We start from the raw sequence: 26,542 nt of genomic DNA, 5'->3' as shown, positions 1-26,542 counted from the left end.
TAAGGCATGAGCAGCACCTTCACTCAGGAGCCTACATCCAATTCAGCACTAGCTTGAACTGGAGCACATTTCACACGTCACACCCCCACACACACAAACAGGGCCGAAGCCACTCACCCAAACACCCTTCCCCATCATGGTGAGCACACCGACATTCCCGCAAGGCATGCTGGTCGTCAGCCGCCGCCCCGCCCACGCCACAATATATATATATTATATTTATATATATATATACACTGTATGTACAAGTATATAAATAAATAAAAATAGCTACAAATGATTTAGCTAATGAAACTATAGTGACCCGGAGGTGTATAATTTGCTGCCGTGTTTTCCTTTTTTCCTTTTGCTGATGTGTAAGAACTGCCGCCTTGCACCTCAAGGGTCGGTGTGCGATTTCACCTCTGTGTTCATGGAGTTTGCATGTTCTCCCCGTGCTTGGTAGGTTTCGTTCAGATACTCTAGACATGCAGATTAGGCTATTTGGTATTCCCAAAATTGCCTGTAGTGTGTGAATGAATGTGTGAGTGTGTGCATGCCCTATGATAGATTGGCATCCTGTCCAGGGTATACACCGCCTCATGCCCTAAGTGTCCTGGGATAGGCTCCAGGACTATATAGGACCACATCATTACCTACAAGCACCATGTTCAGATGTTGTTTGATTTGTTTCATGTTTATCTGTATTTTGTTTTTGTTGTTTTTCAGTTGTCTCTTTTTATGTATAAATATTTCTGTTGTTGTAAAGCGGCCTTGAGTCACTTGAAAGGCGCTATACTTATTATCATTATTATTATTATTATTATTATTTGTCTTCTTCCTCTTCTTTTTCCTATTAGGCAGCATATTAATGTAGTAATTAGCATTGTGGTCTCGCACCTTAAGGATCAGGGGGTCAATTCCTGCCTCGGGTCAGTGTGCGTGGAGTTTGCATGTTCTATCTGTCCAGTCTAAAAGACATGCAGGTTAGGATAGAAGTGTATGCTATTTAAAAACCCTATAGATTTGCTTTTCTGAAATGCTAGGGTGTTCTCAAACTGACTGGGGTGTGCACAATGCGATAGATTAACAGCCTGTCCAGGGTGTAACCGTTCTCGTGCCCCCTCTGGGTTCTCTTTAACATTTTGTGAATGGGCTATTAAAAACTATTTCACAACATTTTGTCTTATTGGAGAGAAAGAGAGAGAGAGAGAGAGAGAGAGAGAGAGAGAGCAGCTCTTTAGTAGAGATCAGTAAGACTGAGAGTGCACCAACCATATGCCATCCCTCGCTGACCACTCACACCAAGCCTGCCTAATGGTTTAGCACAACATCTGTCATAGGTGTTGAAACAGATTGAGAAATATAACATCAAATAATTATATTATAACAATTAGACAGAATCCTCAAAGATTTCTGTCTGAAGCTTGAAAATGTATTATAACCAAATGCAAATGGATTTGTCTTTTAGATGATTATAAATACATTTCTGTGTACTTAGAGTCCCCCTCCTGTAACGTGACGTCACGCTGCCTACGCCACGGCTCAGGCTCGTGTGATTAGGGCGAGTGCGCCGCACCCCCTCGGCCCCGATCAGGAAGCGGAGCGGAGAGAAAGCGCTGGCTACAATGACACAGAAGCAGCGCTGAGCTGTAGGAGAGACTGCGGCTAGACCGAGGAACAGCTCCAGCACGACATCACAGCGCCATCACACCAAAACACACAACAACGACGACACAAAATGCTTATCAAAGAATTGTAAGTAAGCGCAATTTGCTGTTTTCCACCGCCCTCTGTTATTATTTCTGATACGGATGCGTTAGGTAAAGGCAGCATCCTCCGGCTGTGGAGCTCAGGTGGACTGGCGTTTCTTAGACCCAGGCCATGGCGACATTGTAAAACTTGACTTTGACGACAGATCTCGTTAAATATATACCTATTTTTAACTGACATACTATTTAGATATAAACTATTGACCTGATCCTAATAGTAACGATATCCAGTCTGCGATTATTTTTATGTCGATTGCGTGGAGACAGTAGGTGCTTTGATATTTGTACAATTATTTTCCCGTATTTTCTATCATTATTTGCCATATTCATTCTCTTTTTTTAACTCAGTTATTGTTATTATTATTATTGCATGTCAGGTGCTGATATAGCGTTAGTCAGTGTAAACCATCTCATATAACCGAGTACAGTACACCATGGCACACTGTGTTCCTAAATTCACTGTATTTTAGGAAACTTTATCTCATTATTGATATTTCCTTACATCTTGTTGTACCCTATACCTATACGTTAGCCTACAATTCTAAGGCAACGATTCGGTCCATTTTTGAACGATTGTAATTTGAGAAGCTGGGTTTGTTGGTTTAGCATCGAGTGATGCACTACATAACCAAACATACATACCGGCATCCTGAGGTGCAGAAATGCGCGTTTTCACTCCAGCAGGGACATATGGTTTATCAAGGTCATTATACCGAAATGAAGTTACCTAAATATACACGATAAATCTTTTAATACTGTATATCCAACTTAAAGCAGGAGACGAGGCATACATGTTACATTCCATCTCGTCAGTATTGTATATTATTTGTTTGGAGAGCGAGGAAGGCTGATTAAGGAAGACCTGTTCGAGCACAGAGCACAATCCGTGTCTGTGATTGGTCGGCTCGGGCTTGTGCGCTGTCGATGAAACGCGCTCAAGGACCCCACGCGCGCGGGAGGTCGTAACCTACTCCTGCGACGTACAGTGGAGTATTTGCAGGCTTAATATATGGTTTGTGACAGGAGTTTCCTACCGCTTGCCTTCCTCTGGCCTTTTGCACATAAAGATCAAGGACTATAGAAATTAGAATTTGGAGCAGATGTAGGCAGGCTTGATGGCACGATGGACGGCACGAGTGGTTGGCACTGTGGTCTCGCATTCTAGGTTCGCTATACAGGTTTGATACCCCTTTGTGCATGGAGTTTGCATGTTCTTCCCGTGCTTGGTGGATTTCCTCCACAAAGACATGCAGATCAGGCTAATTGGTGTTCCTAAATTGTGTGTCATGTGTGCATGCCCTGTGATGTTTTGGCACACTGTCCAGGGTGTACCTTGTTTTTTGCCCGAAGTTTCCTGGGATAGGCAACCTTTCTTTTTTTTAAATGAAAGTTTCAGTGGGTCAGTGGTGGCTCAGTGTGTTAAGGGTCTGAGTTACTGATCGGACGGTCAGCGGTTCAAGCCCCAGCTCACAAGGATGCTGCTGATGGGCCCTGGAGCGAGGCCCTTTACCCTGTTTGCTCCATGGCCGCTGTAAAAATGGCTGACTCTGTGCTCTGACCCCTGCCTTTCAACAAAAAGCTGGTATATGCGAAGAATAAAGAATTGTACAATAATGTACTGGGATATCTGAAGAATAAAGAAATTAACAGTAATGTGTATGTGACGAAAAAAGGCTGAACTGAATGAAAAACCAAAAGGATGAAAATATGGTGCATTTAGAACTCTGGTCAAACAAATCTTTATAACTTTAAAGATATTAGATATATAGATATTAGATATTAAGTATGAAGAAAGAAATCTAAATATTTACTGCTTCGTACCTCATGTCTAATGATACTACATTAAACATGTAATATTAATATTAAGGAATGGAAAACGTTTAGATTTGCATTTTAAATCATGCATTTTAAGGACTTGGATTAGTTCCTTAACATTGGTTTACTGTCTATGTAAAGTTTCTGATTGTGTTGTCATTTTGTACCTGTGAGTTTTCTCCTCCAGCCTTCTAGGTGCAAATAATTGTGTGCATAGTCCCCTGCCATGTACAGGGCATATTCCTACTTTGTACTTAGTGTTCCCTAGGTAGGTTTATGATCTAATGTGACCTTTACCAGAAGTGTTTTATTATTACTCATGAAATCATCTTCAGTAATCAATCAGCCATAATATTAACAGTACATAACACTAACACATTAGCATCGATTATCAATTATATACCAATAAACCAGTCCCAGGATCAATTGGACTCAATGCTCATTTATGCCTGTGGGGAGCAAAGGCCAGCCTGTTCAATCCAATTCCACAAAAAAGCCTTCACAGTGCAGCTCACCAAAAAAAGTCTATGCTGGCTACGATAGAAAGGGACCAGAAGAGTCGACGTGCACAGGCCCTGGCAGGTAATAAGCCCAAGGCCACCAGCATGACCTCCAAATTTATATCTGATATTTGGTTTGATTTAATTAAGTATTTTAGCATTTATTACCATAAAAAATATAAATAATAAATAAATAAACTGCAGGACTGCTTTTGGGACTTTTGGTGTGCGCTGTCCATGGTACAAGATTTTCCTTGATTGATAGTGCAGGTTAAAACAAATTCTGTTGATTTGCATGGAAGCCAAAATTACCTCATATACTCATACCTTCCTGACTGAATTGTGTTGATTTCAAAGCATGACTTTAAGTTCACATTCATATTACAGTCATATTATGCTGTTTAAACACTCATAATTTTGGAATTTGTGCAATTAAGCATTTTTGTGCTTTTTGTTTAGTGCTTAGTCCACTTGTGCTAGACCCACTTCATATACACAAACCTGAAGTGTTCTTTTGCTGGACTGGTTCATTCCCTGTGTTATTAACAAATTAGTAAGATGCAAAAGGGAAGGAAGTAAAGCAGCTGGGCAATGTGACTCAGATAGATGTTCACATTGCAGCAGATTGTGGTGTCAAGTAGGAAGAGAAGAACAGAGACACTGAATCTGCCATAGTGAACATTAGTGTCTGTGCAGGCTATAGAGGGGCCCAGAAAGGTGACTCCTGCTGGTATACAGTAAATTTTACATCACAACACCTGAAGCCTTAGACAGCCTTAAAGCAACTCATTATGAGCACTGGAGCTGAACTAGTCAGCACTCTGTGTCAAAAGTATATCCTTGTATGACAGTGTAAAGCAGCTGGGAGAATGTTTTGATGCCTAAAGTCAGGAGATAGATATGAACGTAGATGTGAAGAGTCTAAAGCGAGTGAGCTGCTGGTGTCGTCTTACTCCTCAGGAGTAATGATAAAAAATGCAGGTAGTACAGAATGAGCTACACTGCCAGTGACAATAAGAAGCACAAGTAGCATTTTAAAGTCCACACGTTTTTGTGTAAGAGATTAATAAACTTTTGTTAAATAGATTTTGTCACAGGATTTAAATGAAGCTAATTTCTGCCATTTGATGTGGCTGAAACTTTTACTATCTTTAACTACAGGTAAGAAAGACCTGAAATACCAGGGTTATCATGGATGCTATATTTCTGTGCATTATTTTGTAGAATTGCATTGAAAACACAATGTTATTGATGTGAGAACAGTTAGGCTCAGTAAAAAGAATGAGGCTGTGATGATGGCAATGGAACAATGAAAATTGTAAAAAAAAAATGTTGACAATGGATAACCTAATCATCAGATCTGATATTTTATGGTGGTTGGTTTGTGATCTGTATTTTTTTTCTCTTATCGTTTCAGTCGAGTGATCCTACCCATTTCTGTGGAGGAGGTAAGTGCTAAGTGTGCACTCATTTTTTGTGTGTGTTTGTCTGTGTATGTGGCGTGAAGCAGGATTTTGCACAGCAAATTATTCATACGGACTGCAAAAAAAACCTTAGAGATGATTTCTTTGCTTGTCTGCAAAGGCTTAGCTTTGTCATTTTGGATTAGATCGCTGTTAGGGCATGTCAGTAAGCTGCATATTTGTCAGCTCTACAGGGAGTTCCTTCACTTGGTGTTGCTGTGTGTTCTTTGTACACATTGTAAAATGACTAAGTTACTGCTTACCTATCTGCCTGCCAATATTAAAATCTCTGTCAGCAGTTGTATTCTCATTAGCAACTCTTGCTCGCTGTGATTTAATAATTAAATAATCCAAATTAATCCGCGTAGTACACAAGTCACAACATTTTTAAATTGCACACCATTCCCCATCATTAGGTATTGTATTCCTGCCTTACTCATCTTCTCTGTTTCTGTCACTGTCTCAGTATCCTCTATGTTTCTTTAGCATGTCCATCATGTCCCTGGGTTTGAATAGCCAGTGAGATATCTGATATTACTCAGTGCTCTTTCTGCTTCTTTCCCTCATGCTCCCTAACTTTCCATTCATTCACGGCTCTCTTTAAACTTTATTCTTGGCTTTCTCTTTCAGTTAGTATGTATAGTATAAATATAATAATTACAATTATACAATTATCCCATGCGATCTACAGCAAATACAAATACAAATACTAACACAAGCACACCAGAGCAATGGTTACTGACTTGAAACTGGGAAATCCTCTCCTTATATTGAATGAGCATAATTGAGAAATGGATTAATGGATTTTTTTTCTCTAAGTGATGCTGGGGGAATCCAGATATTAAAAGTATTAAAAGAACGGAAAGTACTGCTAAATTAAAAAAAATTAAACACAAATTTCTCCATGTCTTTTAAATTGCTCATATACAGTACATGATTTACTTGAGCAACAGAAACAAATCATCTCTCTCTTGTCTTCTTGGTGTTTGTAGACAAACATATTGGCGGTTCTAGCCAGATAGATCTTTCTATCTATCTATGTACAGTATCCATCCATCCATCCATCCATCCATCCATCTATCCATCCATCCACCTATCTTTAATTTATTTATCTCTATAATTTGGTCATCTGCCGTTTCCCACCCACCCGCCAGCATTCCAGGGTGGTGTAACCCACACAAAGGAAATCTGTCCTGTTCTGCATAAATGAGCTAACAGATGACCATGATTGGCTGGTGTCACTGTGATTGACAGGGAAGAGAGTATGTCTTCTCTTCCAACCAGAGAACGTGGTGCATGGCTTTGGCATCAATGGGATTTGTACTCATGTTCTCTCCACTCATTTAACATTCTGGGAGATAGTACAAAACACTTTGTATTTACCATACCTGCATGTACTGCATTCACAGGCATACAGTTGGGTCCATAAGTATTTGGACAGTAATAAAAAAAATAATAAAAATTACTCAATTGTAGACCACCACAACGGATTGATCGAAGCTATTAAGATATTATTGGAGTGTAGATTACATTTTTATTTCACTTAATTTAACAATAGTAATATTAAGTGCTTAGGGGTTACAGACTTTTTTTTATATAGTTTCTTCATGTTTACAGGCTTAAAAGAATAAGGGATGTACCAATAATTAATAATGCAAAAATTAGCATTTTTATTTTTATTAACTGACATTGGTCATTCAAATTGCATATGGTATTAGAGTAAGTCTTTCTCTGTACAAAGGTAATACTCAACATAATCTCCATAACAACATTTCTGGGATTGTTGAACCCAACTCTTTAATTCTCTTTGAAAATCTCCTTTGGTACAGTTGATGGTTTATGGAGATGACACTGTTGATAAGACCCGATTATCAAAGAAGTTTAGAAAAGGGGACGACAAACCATGCAGTAGGAGAGCATTAACTGTGAAAAAGGGGACTTTCAAAGAGGATTCGGAAGGATCAATGAGTGCAAATGCATGTTGAGTAACTTTGTATAGAGGGTATAGAGGAAAAGCTGCTCTACCAGCATGTGCAATTTGACAACGTCTTTAATAAAAACATATATAACACTTTTGCATTACTTTAATATAGCCCTCGTAATTGGTCAAATTAATATTATTAAAAATAAAAGGCTTATTTAGTACTTAAATGCAAATTCTTTATTACTGATGTTGTCTATAGATTAAAACCAATGTTTTTTTCCATTGAGATGCTTTGCCAGGTCTTTACTTTAGCTGCTTGTTTGTAGGTTTCTGACCTTAATTTTGTCTTTAGTAAATGAAAAGCAAAAAACAGTAGAGTTAAGTTGTGGTCAGGAGACTATCTTGGGCTTTAAAGAGCATAAAATTTCTTTGCCTAAAGAAGCTCCTGGGCTGCTTTTGCTGTATTTTTTATGTCATTATCCATATGTACTGTGAAATGCTGTTCTTAATGTTTTGCAGCATTTAACTGAATCAGGCCATAAGCAATAGCTCTATGCGCTTAAGTGTTCATCTTGCTGCTTCTCTCAGCAGCCACATCATAAATAAACACCAGTGACCCAGTTCCACTGGCAGCCATACACACTCATGCCATAATACTGCTGATGATGTGGTATGTCTGGATCATGACCCGTTCATTTTCCTCTCTTTCCATCATTCTTTCAAAAGCTATTTTGGTTTCAAATTCTTACTATACTTGGTTTCATTTGTACAAGGAATCTTGTTCCACAATTTTGCAGGCATTTTGTAGATGTTTTCCCACAAAGTCTTATCTGGCCTTTCTGTTCTTAGGTGATACCAGTGGTTTACATTTTGAGATAAACCCTGTGTATTTACATTCATGAAGGGATCTCTCGATTGTTGACTATAGAAAGGCAAAATTATAAACATTGTGTCACTGTCCAAGACTTATTAAGGAGAGTATTTTAACATAATCTATAACAGCTATTACACAATAGGTATACAGTCATTACATCTGATAAATAGTGATAGTGATTTTTTGGAGGGAATTCCCAATAAATGTAAAATGTATTTTGCATACAGTATGTGATAATTATAAAACTGTGAATTTTGCTAAAATTATGAGATGCTGAGGTTGAAAGATTCAATTCTGTGCTATGTAACATGACAAAGACCATAAACCAAATGCTATATTTATGAGAGAATGCTTTCCCCTTTAAGCTTCTTACACCAGGGCTAATGCCTGAACATGTGCACTGGGAGCATTTAAGTCCTATACACTGAGGTTTATACAAACACATTAGACCACAAATGAAAATAACAGTTTATAAATATATAAAAAAAAACACGAATGTTCACTACCCTTTATTTTTATCTTCCTGATTTTTATTACTTTCTACCTTGTAAAACAATACTGAAGGCACCGAAAATATGCAATAATCTTTTTTGAACAGTTAATATTGAGATGTATCTGCTACTCATGATCTGTAAAGCCTTAACGGCTCTAATCCGAGATGCTGTAAATTGTTGGTTTTTGATTCTGATAACTCTAAATAAACTTCTCTGCCGCAGAGGTAAGTTTCGGTCTTGCATTTCTGGGAAGGTTTTCATGAGAGCCAGTTTCATCATGGTGTTTGATGGGTTTTGAAAATGCTCTTGACAATACTGTTTTTGCAAAAACTATTCTGGAAAGACTGACCTCCGTGTCTTAAAATAACAACTGATTGTTGGTGTTATTACATAATGACCTAATTCCAAAAGTGTTATTTCATAGTTTTGAAATCGCTAATATTGTTGTAAAATGTAGAAAATAAATTACTAAACAAAAACAAAGAGATTTGCAAGTGATCCCAAACTTTTGAGCATTATTACTGTTAGAGGATTCCATGACTCTGTGTGTATGTGTGTGTGTGTGTGGCTGTTGTGTTGTTGGAGCCTATTTGGAATAATTGCATAACATAAGCTTATGGATACGCATGATTTTTATGTATCTATTTATTTATTTACTTGTTCGTTTTTGCTGACTTTGTAATTTCATAAAATGTGTAAGAGAGAAGACGCATGCTGACACATCTAGAATTATCCTTAGATGCAATTACTCATGTCTCCATATAATTGGAGGATGAGCATCAAGAATTTCGATGTTAGCTTTTGGATGTTTTTGTGTATGTACATTGTGCAGGCAGCTATATGTAACAGAGATATGATTAAATTTAAATGACTAAGTACGGAGTAAAAAAAATTGACTTCTCAATATTGACAAAATATCACCCTTTCTAGTTAATCCTAAATTTCTATCACTCCTACCCTTAAATTTTTTTTACCCGCAGCGGATTTGAATTATGGAGAGCATTAAATATAACCTATTTGCCTGAGGCTTTAATAACATGCCAGATACAAATGGGCAGTTGAAGGTGAAGGCGTTGGAGTTGTTAGTGCTAGGAGTTGGACTTCACAACCATTCGATCTGTAGCCCAATTAGCCACCATTTACTTCAGCCATTACAAAGCCAAAATTTCCCTTGACTCGCTTGCGCTGATTCCAACATTTACTGTTAAAGTAACTTGCAGCTATTATCTAAACTGAAATTTATATTTGTATATACAGTATGCTTAAACAAATTTTTTTTTGAGGGATTTTACTGCTACAGTACAATCCTACAAAACAAAACATTATTATATTGCTGTACAATTTGTGCCATACATCTACAGCTATCGATCTTTGTAGTCCTAATAGACTACTTGCAGCGTCATACTTTTTTTGAGTTTTCCAAACCTCCTCCTTTCTCATTGGGGCTTTGGGACGAGTGATTTGTATGGGCATAGGGTGAAGGGCCTTGTCCAAGGATCCAACAATGCCAACACAGCGGTTCCAAGGCTTGAAACCCCTTGATCCTTTGATCAGCAAACCAAGTGTTGGTCCACCTATAATTGCCCCAGTGTTATACTGTACATTACCTAACAAAGTATATGCATTCATTTTGATTTTTGTCTACCTGCCAATTACCTTTCTTCATTTTGGAAAGCTGGTCAAATTACCAGTGTGCAATGACCTCACGCAGTAAGATCAGCAGCTTTAAATTAACACCTTTGGTGTAGATTGGAAAAAGCTGGAACATAGTGGGCTTTAGAGAGAAGTTTAATTAAAGGTGTTAATTAGTTATTTTGCTTCACAGAAGTGAGTTTTGTCTGGTGGTCCTGTTTTTTTGTTGTTGCTGTAGCTAAATTAATGTTAAAATGGATTTAGAGCATAAGCATGGATAATAAAAGACTGGTTTACATTCTGTGTTGCTCCTCTCTTCAACTCCACTTAATTTCTTTTCTTACAGTTTGGTCTCTATGTTGTTCAGTGTACTGATTTGTCTCTGAGTGTTTCAGACAAGTAGTTAGAATCAGAGCTACTGTATTAAATTAGCTATTCAGGAGTTTACAGTAAATTTAGATTATTGTATTAGGTATAGGATGGTAATAAATACAAGTAATCTGATGCTTTTTGTATAAAATATTGGTTTAAGAATTCTTTTTGATATTATAATATAGTTTCAACAGTCTATGTGCTGAACTGACCTGTATATTGCTTGTACATGCCTGCCTGCTCAGCTTTTAACTCTTTTTTCCTCTTAAAACTTACTGCTCCGTTTCTATGGTTCAAAATTTTCTTATTGTCCGCTTCATTGGTGAGTTGGGAGTACTTTATGTAATGCAATTAAAAAGAATATATCATTATTTCAGTTTTTTTGATGCATAAGCTGTATACACTATTATTTGACCGGTTCCAAACCTTATGACAATACTAAATAAACAAAAGCAAAAATGTGTGAATGTCAAGTGGCAAATAATCCATTGCTTACATGACCATGTCTAAGGTCTAAGGTCTAAAGGGCAGTTACGATACTAGCTTGCTGCACTCTTCTCTGAAAGTGTCTGTGAATAAACCTTCAGTGAACCTAAGAATAAAATCTGGTTAGTTAGTTGCTTTTAGTGTGCATTGTTGTGCACTGCATATCATCATGCATTATGAGATTAAAAAGGGGTATTGGATATTCTCCACTCTGTTTTGGACTACAAAAGCACTACAAAAATGGCAGACCCCCAAAATAATGCACTATGTAGTGAATAGTACACATGGGCACAGTGAATTATTCAGTAACTGCAGTGAAACTTTAGTAATAAAGGAGTGTAATTAAGTAGGTGTGTGGGGCATTTTTTTTTTGGCAAGGCTTGTTTCACTTAGATCTGTTGGAGGAACAGACCACTGTATTGAGTGAAAAGTTATTCTGGTTGATCATGTTTAATCCCTTAATTCATTAACTGTTTGTATGCACATAAAACAAACAAACAAACAAACAAAAACTGAGCTGCTCTAACACGTCACATGGGCCTGACCAGTTTTACGCATGTCTTGTCATATCTTTTTTAGCACATTATTTAAGATACTGTCTTCACGGACTCCTTGTGTAGCTGCACTTTGCTTCCCTTTGAAACCTAGCAACAGCACTATGGGAGACTTTTGATTATGTTGTCGTTTTCCGAACAACATGACATGACATGTTTCGTCTACATGCCACCTGGCACATTGGGTCACGGATATACTGTATATATATTTACAGGGTTGGGTTGCCAGATCGACGCTCAAATGTATCTGAGCCCTTGTGGGTAAAGAACCTTGCTCAAGGGTCCAACAGCAGCAACCTGGCAATGTCGGGGCTCAAACCAGAGACCTCCTGGTCAGCAGTTCAACACCTTAACCACCCCTGCCCTTTTCCAAACAGCATGAATCTAAAACCTCATAGAGAAAATATACTCAAAAAGAAATTATATTAGTCTCATTGGCAATAATACACATATTTAATAGGAAATGCATGTTCTATGCAAAAAAGCAATGTTACATAATGTTTTACCCAGATGATCGTGACAGGATTTATTTATTTATTTCTATCTGAGGAATAAGTCTGACAGGAATGGAGCCATAACGAAAAGCATAATCTTTTTTCGTGGGAGTGAAGGAGCATATTAAAGCAATCACTCAGTTCCATGAGAGATATATGGCAGAAGACAGAGTATAATTGCAAAACAGTAGCTTAGGGGTTAGCACTGTCGCCTCATATCTATAAGTTTGACGGTTAGACTCTTCCCTCCAGTGTGTAGATTTTACATGTTCTTCCTCTGCTTGATGGATAACGACCTAGTACTCGGGTTTTCCTCACAGTCCAAAAACATGCATTGTAGTCTGATTGGCGTTTCCAAATTTCTCAGTGTATGTATGCATTTTTTTTTGTGCTCAGTTTATTTTTCATCCTTCTCTTGCCGTCTCTGCATTTCATTATACATGCTCACAGAAAATGTGTGTGTGAGTGAGGGGCGGTGTAGGTGTGTGTAGGTGTGTGTATGTGCTGCACAGTGACATGCAGTGCTAGGGGACTAGGATTGGTTGGAAGATGTAGCCTTCGATTGGTTGGGAGAGGATGATGCAGAGAACATGTTGGTGTAATATCACAGGCTCTGTGATGTCACACACACACACACACACACACACACACAATTTTATTTGTTCACATATTCAGACCATATATCCATCTTAATAAGTTCTTAATAGCTATCCGTTCCCCTTCTCTCATTCGCCTGCTTCCAGTCATATAATCCTTGACACAGCACTAAAAATAAAGGCAAGTGAAAATGCTTTTCTGCACTCCCTTCTGTTTTTTTGCATCTCCTTGGCCAGTGTAGTGTGGATACTTGTGCTAAAAATAGTCCAGTCTGCATGGCTTCCTCTGTCTCTATCTTATAGATGCACACATACTATATGAAGAAACACGCGCAGACGTGTGAAAAAGGTCTTTTAATGTTAGACTCTTTTTTTTGTCTATTACCTAAAAATAACACTTTCATACATATTTTAGCTTAGTTATTACTCTCATTAATGATCAACTTGAGAATGATCACTTTGGATTTATTAATCTCACACATAGTGCCTCGTGCAAATACGTGCTGGCTCCTGCATTCACACATCTTTTAACACGGAATTGGAATTAATACACGTTAAAAAGAAATCTTGCCTTGTTACAGTATCTGCTTTTTTTGCTTTTTTCTTTTGGTCACGGCAAGTAGTTGTGCACTGCTGTATGCAGATTTCTGGTGACATCTTTTTTTTTTTTTCTTCTCGATATTACAGCATGGGTAGCACACACTGCCGATACATTGCTGTCTTTTTCATGCCGTGTATAGCCTTTGGTGGAGACTGTTCTGCTTTTGGTGTAAACCCCATAGGCTGGATTTGTTGCATAATGCAATACCTGAAAAAAAAAAATCTACTTTGGGTTGTAATTAATTCATTTTCCTAAAGGGGCAAGGTGCCTTTATCTACCATAAACCCTTATATAGTTTGTGTTTGATCTCCATTATGTGCTAGAGTCTTTTAAAACTTAGTTTGTTTAAAGACTTTGGAATGGGAAATTGCAGTTTGCTAGTTGGGAAATTGCACCCTCTGGCAAAAGCCAAATGATTCTAGATTCACCTTGTGGTTGAATCTGGGATTCCTGCCCAAGGACATATAGCCCGGTCTTGTGAATCAATCAGTTGTCCTTGTACTGTTCTATCAAAGTGAACCTAAGGAACATTCCATTTTAATGCCTTCACATATTTATACTTTAAAATGAGTTCTATACCTTGTGACCTTCCTCGTTGGAACAGGAAATCCAGGTGGTTGTCAGGAGTTTGTTGGTTAAGAAGGATAAAATAGATCTCTAGCTACACTTACATTGTGTTTTTATGAACTCTGGGTACATACATGGTGGTGTAGTAGTTTGAATGTTGTTTTGTCATTTAAAGCAGCAGGGGAAAACTGGTAATAACTTGCCCAAGAAATTTCCAGGGAAATATGGGTGCATGACAAAGGTACTTAATGGAAAGACTGAGTAATTTTTTACACAGCCATTGGGAATTATTAGGGCTTTGGATTGTGCATTATAGAGTGACATATTTATTTATTTTTTTTTAAATAAGTTTCTTCTTGGTCCTCAGGTTTTCATATTTGACCATAGTTTTGGGAAGAAACATTCAGTGAAGTCAATGAAAATGGCTATTATGCCAGTCCTTTGCAGGGCATTAGCATGCACATACTGTACATACTATGGACAAGTAGAAAACACCAGTTAGCCTAATCTGCATGTCTTTGGACTGTCAGAGAAAACCCATCAAGCAGGGGGTAAAACATACAGACTTCACACAGACAACCCAAAGGCAGGACTTGAACCCTCAACCCTGGCTGTGCAATGCCATGCCATTTTCATTGACTTCACTTGAATGCTTCTTCCCAGAACTATGGTGAAATATGAAAACCATATGTCACCATGTATGTTTTGCTATCTTTTTTATACTTTTGCTAAAAGTAACAGTCTTAACAACAGGTGCACATAATCCAGTCTGCAAGTTATCATTGCAAAGTGTAGAAATAAAAAAAAAATAATCACCACAAGCAGGATAGTCCCCAAATAAGGAAAGATACTCTTTTATTAAGCAGTAAAAACATGTGAATTAAAACCTAAGTAGGTTATTTGTAATTTAAATCCAACTAATTACAGACCTAACTGTATGTTTTCAGTTTTAATCTTATTTCTTTAAATGTCGATTGTATTTTCTGGATTTTTTTATGTTTTATGAAATCATTTATCAATTATAACGGATTGAATCTTAAACTTGTTTTTGTCCATATAGTTATGATAGTTCTTATTTGCTGTACATATTATAACCATTTTAGTGGTTAGCTCTGCTACCTTGCACCTTCAGAGTTGGGGGTTCAAATCTGAGGTGTGAATGGTTCTCCATGCATCGTGGATTTGCTCCAGGGACTCCTGTTTCCTCCATGCAGTGTAGCCTGATTACTGTTTCCAAATTTTCTGTAGACTCTGACTCGCCTTGTGTCCTAAATTCCCTGAAATAGGCACAGGACCTCCTGGGACCCTATACAAGATAAGCAGCATATAGATAATGGACAGATAAACGGATGGCCAATGTTTAGCCAGACACTCTAAAAACAATATTGCCTGTATTTAAATCCTCAAATCCTGAATCCTGTATTCGGAATAGAATGTCTAAATGTACATTGTATGGTATTTATCATCCCAGTGTCAGTCAAACATCAAAGTCAATTACCTTTTGTTGTTATTTATTTTATTGCTACCAAATTTATTGATTGTCCTAAAAATGTTTGGATCATGTATATTGTTCATTTGGTAAATGTATGCCTGCAGGTAGGATTATGTCAGCGTTCTGTTTACACTTATAATTTCCTTTGATTGTGTAGCTTCTTTGCAACAATAACAATTGTTAAAAGCTCTATACAAATTTCATTTAATTTAATGTTAGGTGCTAGGTGGTTTTAGTTTAGTAGCAATTGGGAAATGAAGAAATCACATAATTCATGAACTCATAAGTCACGCATAAATGACTCATGAAAATCTACATTTATATCACTTATATGATCTTTTTCTGGTATAAAAGATCCAAAAGCGTTTTTTCAGGACTAATTGCAAAAAGTGTTGCAGCAGAGTAAAATCAGCTTATTGTAACAAAGCCCTAAATCCCCCTCACTAAAATGTTTAAACTCATTTACACAATTACATTTCTGTTCTTCACAACCACACTCATTTCTACATTTGTTTTGAAATAATCTTGCTTGGTCAGTGTACTGTATGGGATCTTAGGCTCTTCCTCACAATGTTAGAGGTGATTAGGGAGTGAAAGAGGCCTTTGTTCAGGCCTCTGAACAACATGCAAAGTATGTGCACTACATGAAATAATGGACAAAGAAGAAAAAACAGAGGGAGAGAAAGGGGGAGAAAGCCTGAGAAAGATAGCAGCCTCTAATGCCACATCGTGGCATTAAATAGCAATGCTGAATTTATGTTGATTTAAACTTCTTCTCATGTGAAAAATATTAATTTGGTTAACTGTATTTGAACAAATAATGAACTTTAAATGTCAAAACAGATTTCTGCATAATGAGTGTGTCTATTTATGTGTGTTTTGTGTATATAGTACCAGGTAGGTCAGCTATACTCAGTAGCCGAAGCAAGTAAGAATGAGACTGGGGGAGGAGAGGGTGTGGAGGTCCTGAAGAATGAACCGTATGAGAAAGATGGAGAAAAAGGTCAATACACACACAAAATCTACCACCTGCAGAGGTGAGTTATCACATGCACACTACCATATATATATGTATATACACCATATATATATATCTATACATATATCTATATCTATATATCTATATATATATATCTATATTTATATATATATATCTATATATATCTATCTATATATATACCCGTTGTTAAGCAATCATATACTGTGTAAGAGATATGCCATTTGACACAAGCCTCTTTTCAAAGAATTTTTCTGTTTTTAGTAAAGTTCCATCTTTTGTGAGAATGCTGGCACCAGCATCAGCTCTCAACATTCATGAGAAAGCCTGGAATGCTTACCCATACTGCCGCACAGGTAAAGCACACATGCACACAAACACACACACACACACACACACACACACACACACACACACACACACACACACACACACACACACACACACACACAATCACCCACTTCTATCTCTCTGTTAAAAAATTAATTGATTGAGCAGAATGGGAGTGGAGTTACAGCACAGGGAACTGAGGTTACCCTGATGGCACACACTCGCACACGCACACACACACACACACACCGTTGTTTTACTATCCTTATGAGGAAATTTCATTGACATAATTAAATTATTGCAGCTAATTACTGCTATGCTACACCCAGAATATATATATATATATATATATATATATATATATATATATATATATATATATATATTCTATTTAGAAAATGAAAGATATATATATATATATGAAATGTACTATGGACACTAGAAAATAAATTATAATTGATGTGTCTTTTCTCTTTCTTGTCATTGCTTTCTCTTTCTACAGTAATCACGGTGAGTAGATGACCACCTATACTTACAAATATTATTTTATATGATTTGTCATATACTATTAATAACAATGCTGTTATCCTGCAGAATGAGTATATGAAAGACAATTTCCTCATCAAGATAGAAACATGGCATAAACCTGACATGGGTCATCAGGACAATGTATGTATTCCTTTTTTGTTTGAAATGTCACTTCTGGGGTTACCCTTTTTCAGGGCCACTAAACGTGACCCTGAGTGTGTTTCACATCGCTTGTGCAGGTGCACGGTCTGGACCCTGACACATGGAAGAAGGTTGATGTGGTATATATTGACATTGGGGACAGAAGTCAGGTGGAGCCAAAGGTAAGAATGGGTCATTTTAAACCCCTTGAATATAGAGAATATAGTTAAACAGTTTTAAAGACAGACAAAGTCACATGCGGGCTGGAAGGGTCAGCACAGCTGAAATTTTATTCTGGGAATTTATATTATAAATATATTATACAATTTCACTGTAGATTGAGAAAAGTTACTAGAAAGCACAGACATAATTTCAGTTAACTCTGTACAATTCTTTGCAGGCTTTTCTTTCTTACACTTATGTATGCATTTCATGTCTTATAAAATCTTTTTTCTTGCTCAATACCAGCTATTATTATGTAATCAATAATACTGCAAAAACAGCCAATTTCTACAGATTAGTTGTCCCTGCATAACAAAATGACACTTTAATGACTCCTATTTTGTAGTATTTTATAACACCTTCTCTGTCACTTAATAGCTTATAAACAAAAATTTAGATAATTGCAATGTATGTCAGGCTGGTGTTTTAGAATACTTTTGTCACAGCTGACAAATTCTAGTGCTGCCAATGCAACAAATGCTAAATTAAAATGTCTCAAATGGTAGGCTCCTTGCAAAAGCAATCATATTGTGAGCCCTTTCTGGCCTTAACTTTTTTTATTTCTTTATTTTCTGCCATTTATCATTGATTAGCTTGTTACACAGAGGTAGTTATGGTTACTTACTGATGTCCAGTGGTCACCAGTAAGTGCAATAAAAGTAGCTTCTACCAACTGCTCCACTTTTATGACCTTTATTAAAGTCTCACATTTAAAACACAAAACAAATAGCCAGGTAACCCCACTGTGAATATGGAAAGCTATTAGGGTCTTGGGCATATAATTTATATGCGTAAAAAAAATAGTAACATGTTAATATTGACAGCTCTAAATAATTTGCACTGATATCTTTTTTTTAAACTCCTTTACACATGGTCCAAAGATTTTAATTATTTAGGCATTCACTAGCCTTTCTGTGGAACTCACTGTGGAGAATAAATGGAGAAACATAATATTCTTAAGCCTTATTTGTCTTTACCAAAATAGGAAAATTTCAATTCAAAGAAAATTTTGACATTTAGTATGAGCCAGAGCATCTCAAGGATGGGAATGTGCTGCAGCTTAAACAGATTTAATTCTAGCTAAAAAAATGCAAGACTTCCTACAAAACCTTATAACATACCAAGTACATATGCACTGTGTATTTTGCATATCTAAACAACTGATGAGATGATCTGCTTGAATATAGTGTAAACAGTCCTGACAGAAGTATGTACAGTTGTGGTCAAAAGTTTACATACACTTGAAAAGAACATAATATCATGGCTCTCTTGAGTTCCCCGTTATTTCTACAACTCTGATTTTTCTCTGATAGAGTGATTGGAACAGATACTTCTTTGTCACAAAAAACATTCATGAAGTTTGGTTCTTTTATGACTTTCTTATGGGTTAACAGAAAAAAAGTGATCTGCTGGGTTAAAAATATACATACAGCAACATGAATTAGTAATTCTGGTGACTTAGAAAGTTGTGCCAGTGAAATGAGCTTCATAGCATGGCCTCTTAACTTCTTGTGAGTGATTATAAGTGACTTCAGCTGGTGACTTCTCTGAGGCCATTTAAATAGGACTCATTTAAATTGGATACAAACACCCACTAATGCTACAATGGGAAAGTCAAACGAGCTCAGCATGGATCTGAAAAAGCGAATTATTGACTTAAACAAGTCAGGAAATTTACTTGGAGCCATTTCAAAGCAGCCAACAACTGTTTGTAAGTATAAAGTGAATTGCACTGTTTTGTCACTGCCACGATTAGGAAGAAAACGCAAGCTATCACCTGCTGCTGAGAGAAAATTGGTCAGGAGGGTGAAGAGTCAACTGAGAACCACCAAAAAGCATATCTGCCAAGAATTAGAAGCTGCTGAAACACAGGTGTCATTGTCTACACTCAAGCGTGTTTTGCATCTCCATGGACTGAGAGGCTGCCGTGCAAGAAGGAAGCCCTTGCTCCAAAAGCGGCACCTTAAGGCTCGACTGAAGTTTGCTGCTGATCACATGGACAAAGATAAGACCTTCTGGAGGAAAGTTCTGTGTAGCCAAAAATCGAGCTTTTTGGCTACAATGCCCAGCAATATGTTTGGAGGAGAAAAGGTGAGGCCTTTAACCCGCAAGAACACAATGTCTACCACCAAGCACGGTGGTGGTAGTATTATGCTGTGGGGCTGTTTTGCTGCCAATGGAACTGGGGCTTTACAGAGAGTAAATGGGATAATGAAGAAGGAGGGTTACCTTCAAAATCATCAACATAACCTAAAATCAACAGCCCGGAGTTGGGTCTTGGGCGCAATTGGGTGTTCCAACAGGACAATGACCCCAAACACACATCAAAAATAGTAAAGGAATGGCTAAAGCAGACTAGAATTAGGGTTTTAGAATGGCCTTCCCAAAGTCCTGACTTAAACCCCATCGAGAACATGTGGACAATGCTGAAGAAATAGGTCCATGTCAGAAAGCCATCAAATTTACCTGAACTGCACCTATTCTGTCAAAAGGAGTGGTCAAAGATTCAACCAGAAGCTTGTGGATGGCTACCAAAAGCGCCTAATTGAAGTAAAAATGGCTAAGGGACATGTAACCAAATATTAGCACTGCTGTATATTTTTGACCCAGCAGATGTGATCACATTTTTCTGGTAACCCATAATAAAGTCATAGAACAACCAAAGTTCATGAATGTTTTTTGTGACAAAGAAGTACTGTATCTGTTCCAATCGCTCTATCAGAGAAAAATCAAAGTTGTAGAAATAACGGGGAACTTAAGAGAGCCATGATATTATGTTCTTTACAAGTGTATGTAAACTTTTGAACACAACTATAATTATTTATGGACAAAATTCTTCCAATAGCATTAGGGCTAAGCCAAGGTCACCCCACACACTTTTCCTTTTCAAATAATTAAGTGTTGTTTCAGGAAATCAGAGAACCTTAAAGCCACAGTAATAAATCACCAGACAGGGGATAGAGTGCCTGGCTCAAGGGTTCAGTGCATTTAGTTGTCCCTACTCAGTCATTTTACAGCTGAATGAGTAAAACTGGAGAAGTGGACATGTGATTTTGAGGTATAATTTGTGTGTATGGTGTAATGCTGCCCTCTGCAGGACTACAAACCAGATGAAGATCCGGCAAAGTATAAATCTGCCAAGACTGGCCGAGGACCCTTGGGGCCAGACTGGAAGGTGCACAATATTCCACTTTGATATCTGTTCTTTAATTACGACCTTCTTTTAACATACATTGTATGTGTGTCTGTGGTTGCAGAAAGAACTGCCCAAAAAGACAGACTGTCCACATATGTGTGCATATAAACTGGTAACAGTGAAATTTAAGTGGTGGGGATTGCAAAACAAAGTGGAGAACTTCATTCAAAAGGTAAGTTCTTCTAAAGGTAACTGTATGTCAATGTGTGCTTCTGCCTCAAGTGATCATTGGTAAATCCGAAATCCTTTTATGCTATCAATCTGTACTTAAACTACATTGTTTTTAAAGACAAGTGGAATTGAATTTACACCTCAAATTCTTAGTAAAATTTAAAGCAATTCCTCCAATCTTTCAAAAAAGCACAATCTCAGCAGAATAATAACACTACAATGATGTACATTGAGACTTAAACCTAGAAATTCCAGCTAAAGGTGCAATAAAACTAGCAAGCATTGTAAAACAAAGTTTAGATGACACGTAAGGAATATACTGTAAGTAAGACTGCAGGTTTCCTCCTTTAATGTGTGCAGTTTGGGGAAGCTTTTTAGCTACGAGCTAGCAGCATGATTTAAGATAACATAGCAATAGCTAGGCTAAATAAAAGTAGTTATTTATTTAGTTTTAGTACTTAATTAAAACTACTTTTCCAAAAGTGGGTACTTTTATTAAGTAAGCCTCTGTAAAGAGATTTAGTTTTTCTTTTTATAAACCACTTTATACGTGTTAAAGGTATTTTATTATATTCTTTATTTCTGTTCTGTGAATGATGTAAAGAGAGAAAGATCTGAAAAGTGTAATCAAATACAAAAGAATTTTGCATAATAGGTGACCTTTAACAGTAAAATTAACTGCCCCTGAATGCCCCTTTGCACACTGTACATGCATTTTCCGAGTCAAAGAGCTTTTAAGCCATCTTAAGCTCTTAAGAAACGCACAGACCAGAGATGTCGCTCCATATCAGCTATGTTTAAAAAAAATTAAATTATTAAACAGATTAAATCAAGGATATAATTGAAAAATAACATTCCTATGCCCCCCACACAATTGATCTATTGTTACTAAACTATTTTTTAAATCTGCAGTTACCCTAAACAGTTATACCCTGAATGGTAATTTCTTAGACATGAGAAAAGAATGGAAAACCTGTTTACTTGAAATGCAGTTGTACATGAAGCAAAGTGATAGTTGTTGAATTCCTTCTATAGGGACAGTTTTGGGGGTGAATCAGATGTAACAAAAACACTATTTTCTGAATAATGAAATATAGCAAATAGTATTTTTTTTTATTGCTGTTACTACTGTATGCCTAAAATACTTGCTTACACAGTAGTAAGTTAGTATTGGATAACCACAAATATTTTTCTCCTACAGATGTAAAGCTATTTCATAATTTTGATCTCCAGACAATATGGTTAATGTTTTCCTGTTGTGGGTCTTGAGCACATGTCATATAACATGAAATGAGGAGTTAAAACACTTATCAACTATCGTTATTTCATACTCTCGTTCTACTTCTCTCTCTGTTAACAGCAAGAGAAACGCCTATTCACTAATTTCCACCGGCAACTCTTCTGCTGGATTGATAACTGGATTGAACTAAACATGGATGACATTCGCAGAATGGAGGAGGAGACCAGGAAGGAGCTGGATGAGGTGAGCAATAGAGAAAAATGGAGAGGGAGTTTGAGTCCCGCCTCGGGGGAGTTTGTGTGTGTGGAGTTTGCATGTTCTCCCCATGCTTTTGTGGGTTTCCTCCAGGTACTTCGGTTTTCGTCCCACAGTCCAAAAACAACAGATTAGGCTAATTGGCATTCCCAAATTGCCCAAAGTGTGTGAATGAGTGTAAGTGTGTGTATGGGTTGGGGTTAGTAGTGTGTGCCCTGTGATGGATTTGCACCCTGTCCAGGGTCAACCCCGCTCATGCCCTAAGTCTCCTACAGTAGGCTCCAGACCCTGTGTACAGGATAGAGCGGTATGGATGATGAGTGAGTGAGTGTTGCACCTATTGCTCTATAAATCTTAATTTAACCTCAGCAGAGTTATAGTGGATAAATCCCAGGAACATTACAAGGTGGATTGCACACACATTCGCGGATTTATGTGCACGTAATGGTAACTTGGGCTAGCCCATTTACCTAACTGCATGTTTTTTTGAGAAGAGAGAAGGAACTGGAGAACCTGGAGCAAAATTACACGGGCACAGGGAGAACATGCAAGCCTGCATGCTAGATACATTTATATGGGCAAATGTAATAATTTCTAATAGTTTTTAATAATTTTTAATATTTAATCCAAATGGAAACATTCTGATTAGAGATTTCAATTTAATCGTTTACATGGACACAGAGGCTAAATGTCTTTCGTAAAGGCTGGTGGGAGAGAGTTGTTCTCATGAAGTTTACAGATCAAGTGTTTACTTGGCTAATATCAGCATGTCGCTATATTACTGTGCATAACTAGTTAAATTAAATTAACCAGCCAAATTCGGCTGCACATTTAAAAAAAAAAAATTATATCCTGCAGGTATACCGTCGTGAAACCCCTGAATATGGACAAAGTAAAAGGCTAGGTTATTATTTTCGTTTGCCATTCAACCAATTAGAAGCCTTATAGCCTTGTTTTAATTAGTAACTTAGCATGAGTATTGTGTGGTAGCATTGCTCATTGTGTCATGCACATAGCAGCTGGGTGAAATGCAAATGAAAATGCTACATGACAAAATATGTGATAACAGTATTTATATGTGCCATGCAAAACAAAAATAAGGAATTTATTTGAGCTGGTAAAATTGTGAAGTGGGCTTCAGCTTCTCACAACCAGCACATTAGTTTGTTTTCTGGAATTATACCAAGTTTTTTATTCCATCATTTGCTTACTGGTTATTTTATGTCCCCTTAATTTAAGTAAAGTGGCTTCAGTAAAAAAAGCATTTCCTACAACTACTATTTTAAATGCTTGCAAAAGGGGTTTCATGACTATCACTTTCACTTGTCTGCTTGCAATAAAATAGACATTTTTCCCTTTTTTTCCCCATTTTTTACCAAAAACTCTTTATAGGCTGTTGTGAAACCACATTGCGTTTAAGTGCCATGAACAGGCTTGCTGCTGTAAACTGCTGAAATAAAAATGAAAATCATTATATTCATGTCTCATATTACACTATTTCATGTGGATGAAATGATCAAATTGATAATTCTAAAAAGCCCGCAGTGTAGGTGATGGGTGAAGGGTATGTGGTCTCCAGGAGTGTCTGAGAGATTCTTCACCATGTTCAAATTTACAACGGAAAATAAGCTGCTGCTCTCATTTCTAAACTAGATCAGTGGGGTTACATAGTGAAGTGCTCTTTCACACAGCATTCGTCACAATTAAAAATCACTTTGCTATAGTGGAATGATTTTATTTACATATTATTTAGATTTAAAAGGTAAACAAACACAATTAAGGAAGGAATTCCTGTAGAGGTGGACAAGAATAAGATTTAAAACACATCTTACACATTTACACATTTCTAGACTGCAGTGTCAAGAAAAGTGTCAAATTGTTCAAAATCATCCATTAATGGTAAAAGAAGGAGACTCATTCAGTGGATAGATTTTTTTTTTTTTAATTGATTTATCTATGCAACCCCTGGTAGTAGAAATTACAACAAGTGTACTTCTTTGCACGTAAACAGTTTTCTTGTTTTGCAGTAAGTTTGGTTAAGGTCCAAGTTGTCTCCTTAAATTTACTGTTTCTGAATTTTGTCTCTTCATAAATGTCAGTAAAGTTCTACTACAAGAACAAAGAATGGGAATTGTGTGAGAATAAAAACAATTAGCTTTAACTTAAGCTTTACTGATACTAAAAAATGAATAACGACATTTGTTCCATTTTTGTTTTCTGTTTGTCCCTTTATCAGATGAGAGTAAAGGACCCCGTAAAAGGGATGGTGGCTCTCGAAGACTGAATCTCCTGTACTGTATATAGACGGAGTGTGCTGCTGTTTATATTGGTGTGTAACAGAGGTGCCGGCGGCATTGCCGTGTTGTGAAATTATAGGCTTCCCCTGGCATCAATTCTTAGTAAAAATTCCCTTGAAATATACACTATAAATGACTTAATTCTATTTAATTATTGGCCTCATGTTACACAGTGTTCAGTTTTTAAATTCCTCATCTTTTGTCTTTCACCCCATACATCTTGATAAGTACTGTAATCTATACATTTCTTTCACTGTCTCTCTATCACTCACGTATGTAATATTGGACATCAGCTGCATCAATTTTTAAACAAATTGGATGATATTTCAGAAATGAAATAAAAAGACAATAAAAAGATAAATAGCACGTATAGATACCAAATAATTGTTTCCCATGTACTTTTTCATGATAATCAATACTGCTGACATACAACAGAGAGACACTTATGATTAGATAATTAATATGTCAAAATTAGATTTTGGTTAAAGAAATTCTCAGAGCTATATAAACAGTTTTCCCCCCATTAATTACACTTAGTAATTAACCTTAGATGTGTTTTGCGGACCAAGCTGACTCTGCTCAGTGTTCTGTTTTGAAATTCTTGTAATTGTCCTTATTGTTGGTTAAAAATCTTATTATATTCATTTAGTCTTCCCCACTGAAACAGGAGCTAAATTGAAATGTGGGCCTCCACAATGACAGGTGCTCATTTGCCTATTCAGAGGTTACTACACTACAGTAAATATATTATTATGTATCACAAGTTAAAGAAGAAGTAAAATAAAACACTGCACTGATTGCTCTGTTCCCTCTTGAGATTCAGAAGTCCATGCAAGTTTACCAGCACATTCTTTTTCTCAATGAAAATGTTGATCAGTACGTTGTGCTTCTCTGTGAATCGTTTAGGATGCTCAACAACCTTGTTTTGTCCTCTCTATACAGAACTTGTGCTTAGTCATTCTTTTGCGTTCTATTTCTGTCATCATCAAGGCCGCCATTTCCTTGTTTTCTTCCTGTGCGTTTGTGGAAGAGGAGAGAAGAGAGTTACAGAAAATGAGGAAAGTACATGCTGATGTGTGGATGCAAATTTATGCTAGACCGTACATGACTCAGGCATATAGTCTCCAGACATTTCTTGTTGAAACAGCTACACAGATCTAAAAAAAAAAAAATAATAATAATAATAATTACGCTGGATTTTTAACAGCGCACAGGGAAAATATGTTTGCATATTTTTTTTATTTATGCCTTTTTATTGCTGCATAATAAGTTGCTCTGGGAAGATGGTAGATTTTGCTTTAATAATAGCAAAGGTTTATTGTCCTCATTTAAAGCTGTTGGCCCATTTTTACATTTCTAATCGATAAAAAACTTTTATCCAGATTTTAGCAATAATCCTCACATTTTCCATTGCATCTCACACGTTTTCCTCAATACTAAAGCTTGTCTTTGAGTCTTTTAGTGGTAAATTTCTACTGTTCCCAAAATGTTGCTAAGTGGCCACACTCAATTGGATTTTTCTCTTTCAATCTTTATGTATATACAGTATA

General features: G+C 36.8%; 1 protein-coding gene across 1 annotated transcript; it reads left to right on the top strand.

Moving 5' to 3' along the window:
- The first annotated feature begins 1,582 nt into the window (after nucleotides 1-1,582).
- On the top strand, nucleotides 1,583-26,542 carry pitpnab (phosphatidylinositol transfer protein, alpha b). The gene is made up of 11 exons (XM_053516498.1): nucleotides 1,583-1,737; nucleotides 5,484-5,514; nucleotides 16,507-16,652; nucleotides 16,877-16,968; nucleotides 17,445-17,452; nucleotides 17,537-17,611; nucleotides 17,710-17,793; nucleotides 20,931-21,008; nucleotides 21,091-21,201; nucleotides 22,561-22,683; nucleotides 24,932-26,542. The coding sequence occupies exons 1-11, from the start codon at nucleotides 1,721-1,723 to the stop codon at nucleotides 24,977-24,979; spliced, it is 813 nt and encodes a 270-aa protein (XP_053372473.1). The 5' UTR covers nucleotides 1,583-1,720; the 3' UTR covers nucleotides 24,980-26,542.

The sequence above is a fragment of the Clarias gariepinus genome, chromosome 17 (assembly GCF_024256425.1).
Source record: "Clarias gariepinus isolate MV-2021 ecotype Netherlands chromosome 17, CGAR_prim_01v2, whole genome shotgun sequence".
In the NCBI taxonomy this organism is placed as follows: domain Eukaryota; kingdom Metazoa; phylum Chordata; class Actinopteri; order Siluriformes; family Clariidae; genus Clarias; species Clarias gariepinus.
Note: the sequence above shows the minus strand (reverse complement) of the source record. Positions and strands in the feature narration are given on the sequence as shown.

Coding starts and splice junctions, on each gene's coding strand:
- pitpnab (XM_053516498.1), top strand. Junction 16,653..16,876: donor AAAATCTACCACCTGCAGAG/GTGAGTTATCAC, acceptor TTCTGTTTTTAG/TAAAGTTCCATCTTTTGTGA. Junction 21,009..21,090: donor CCTTGGGGCCAGACTGGAAG/GTGCACAATATT, acceptor CTGTGGTTGCAG/AAAGAACTGCCCAAAAAGAC.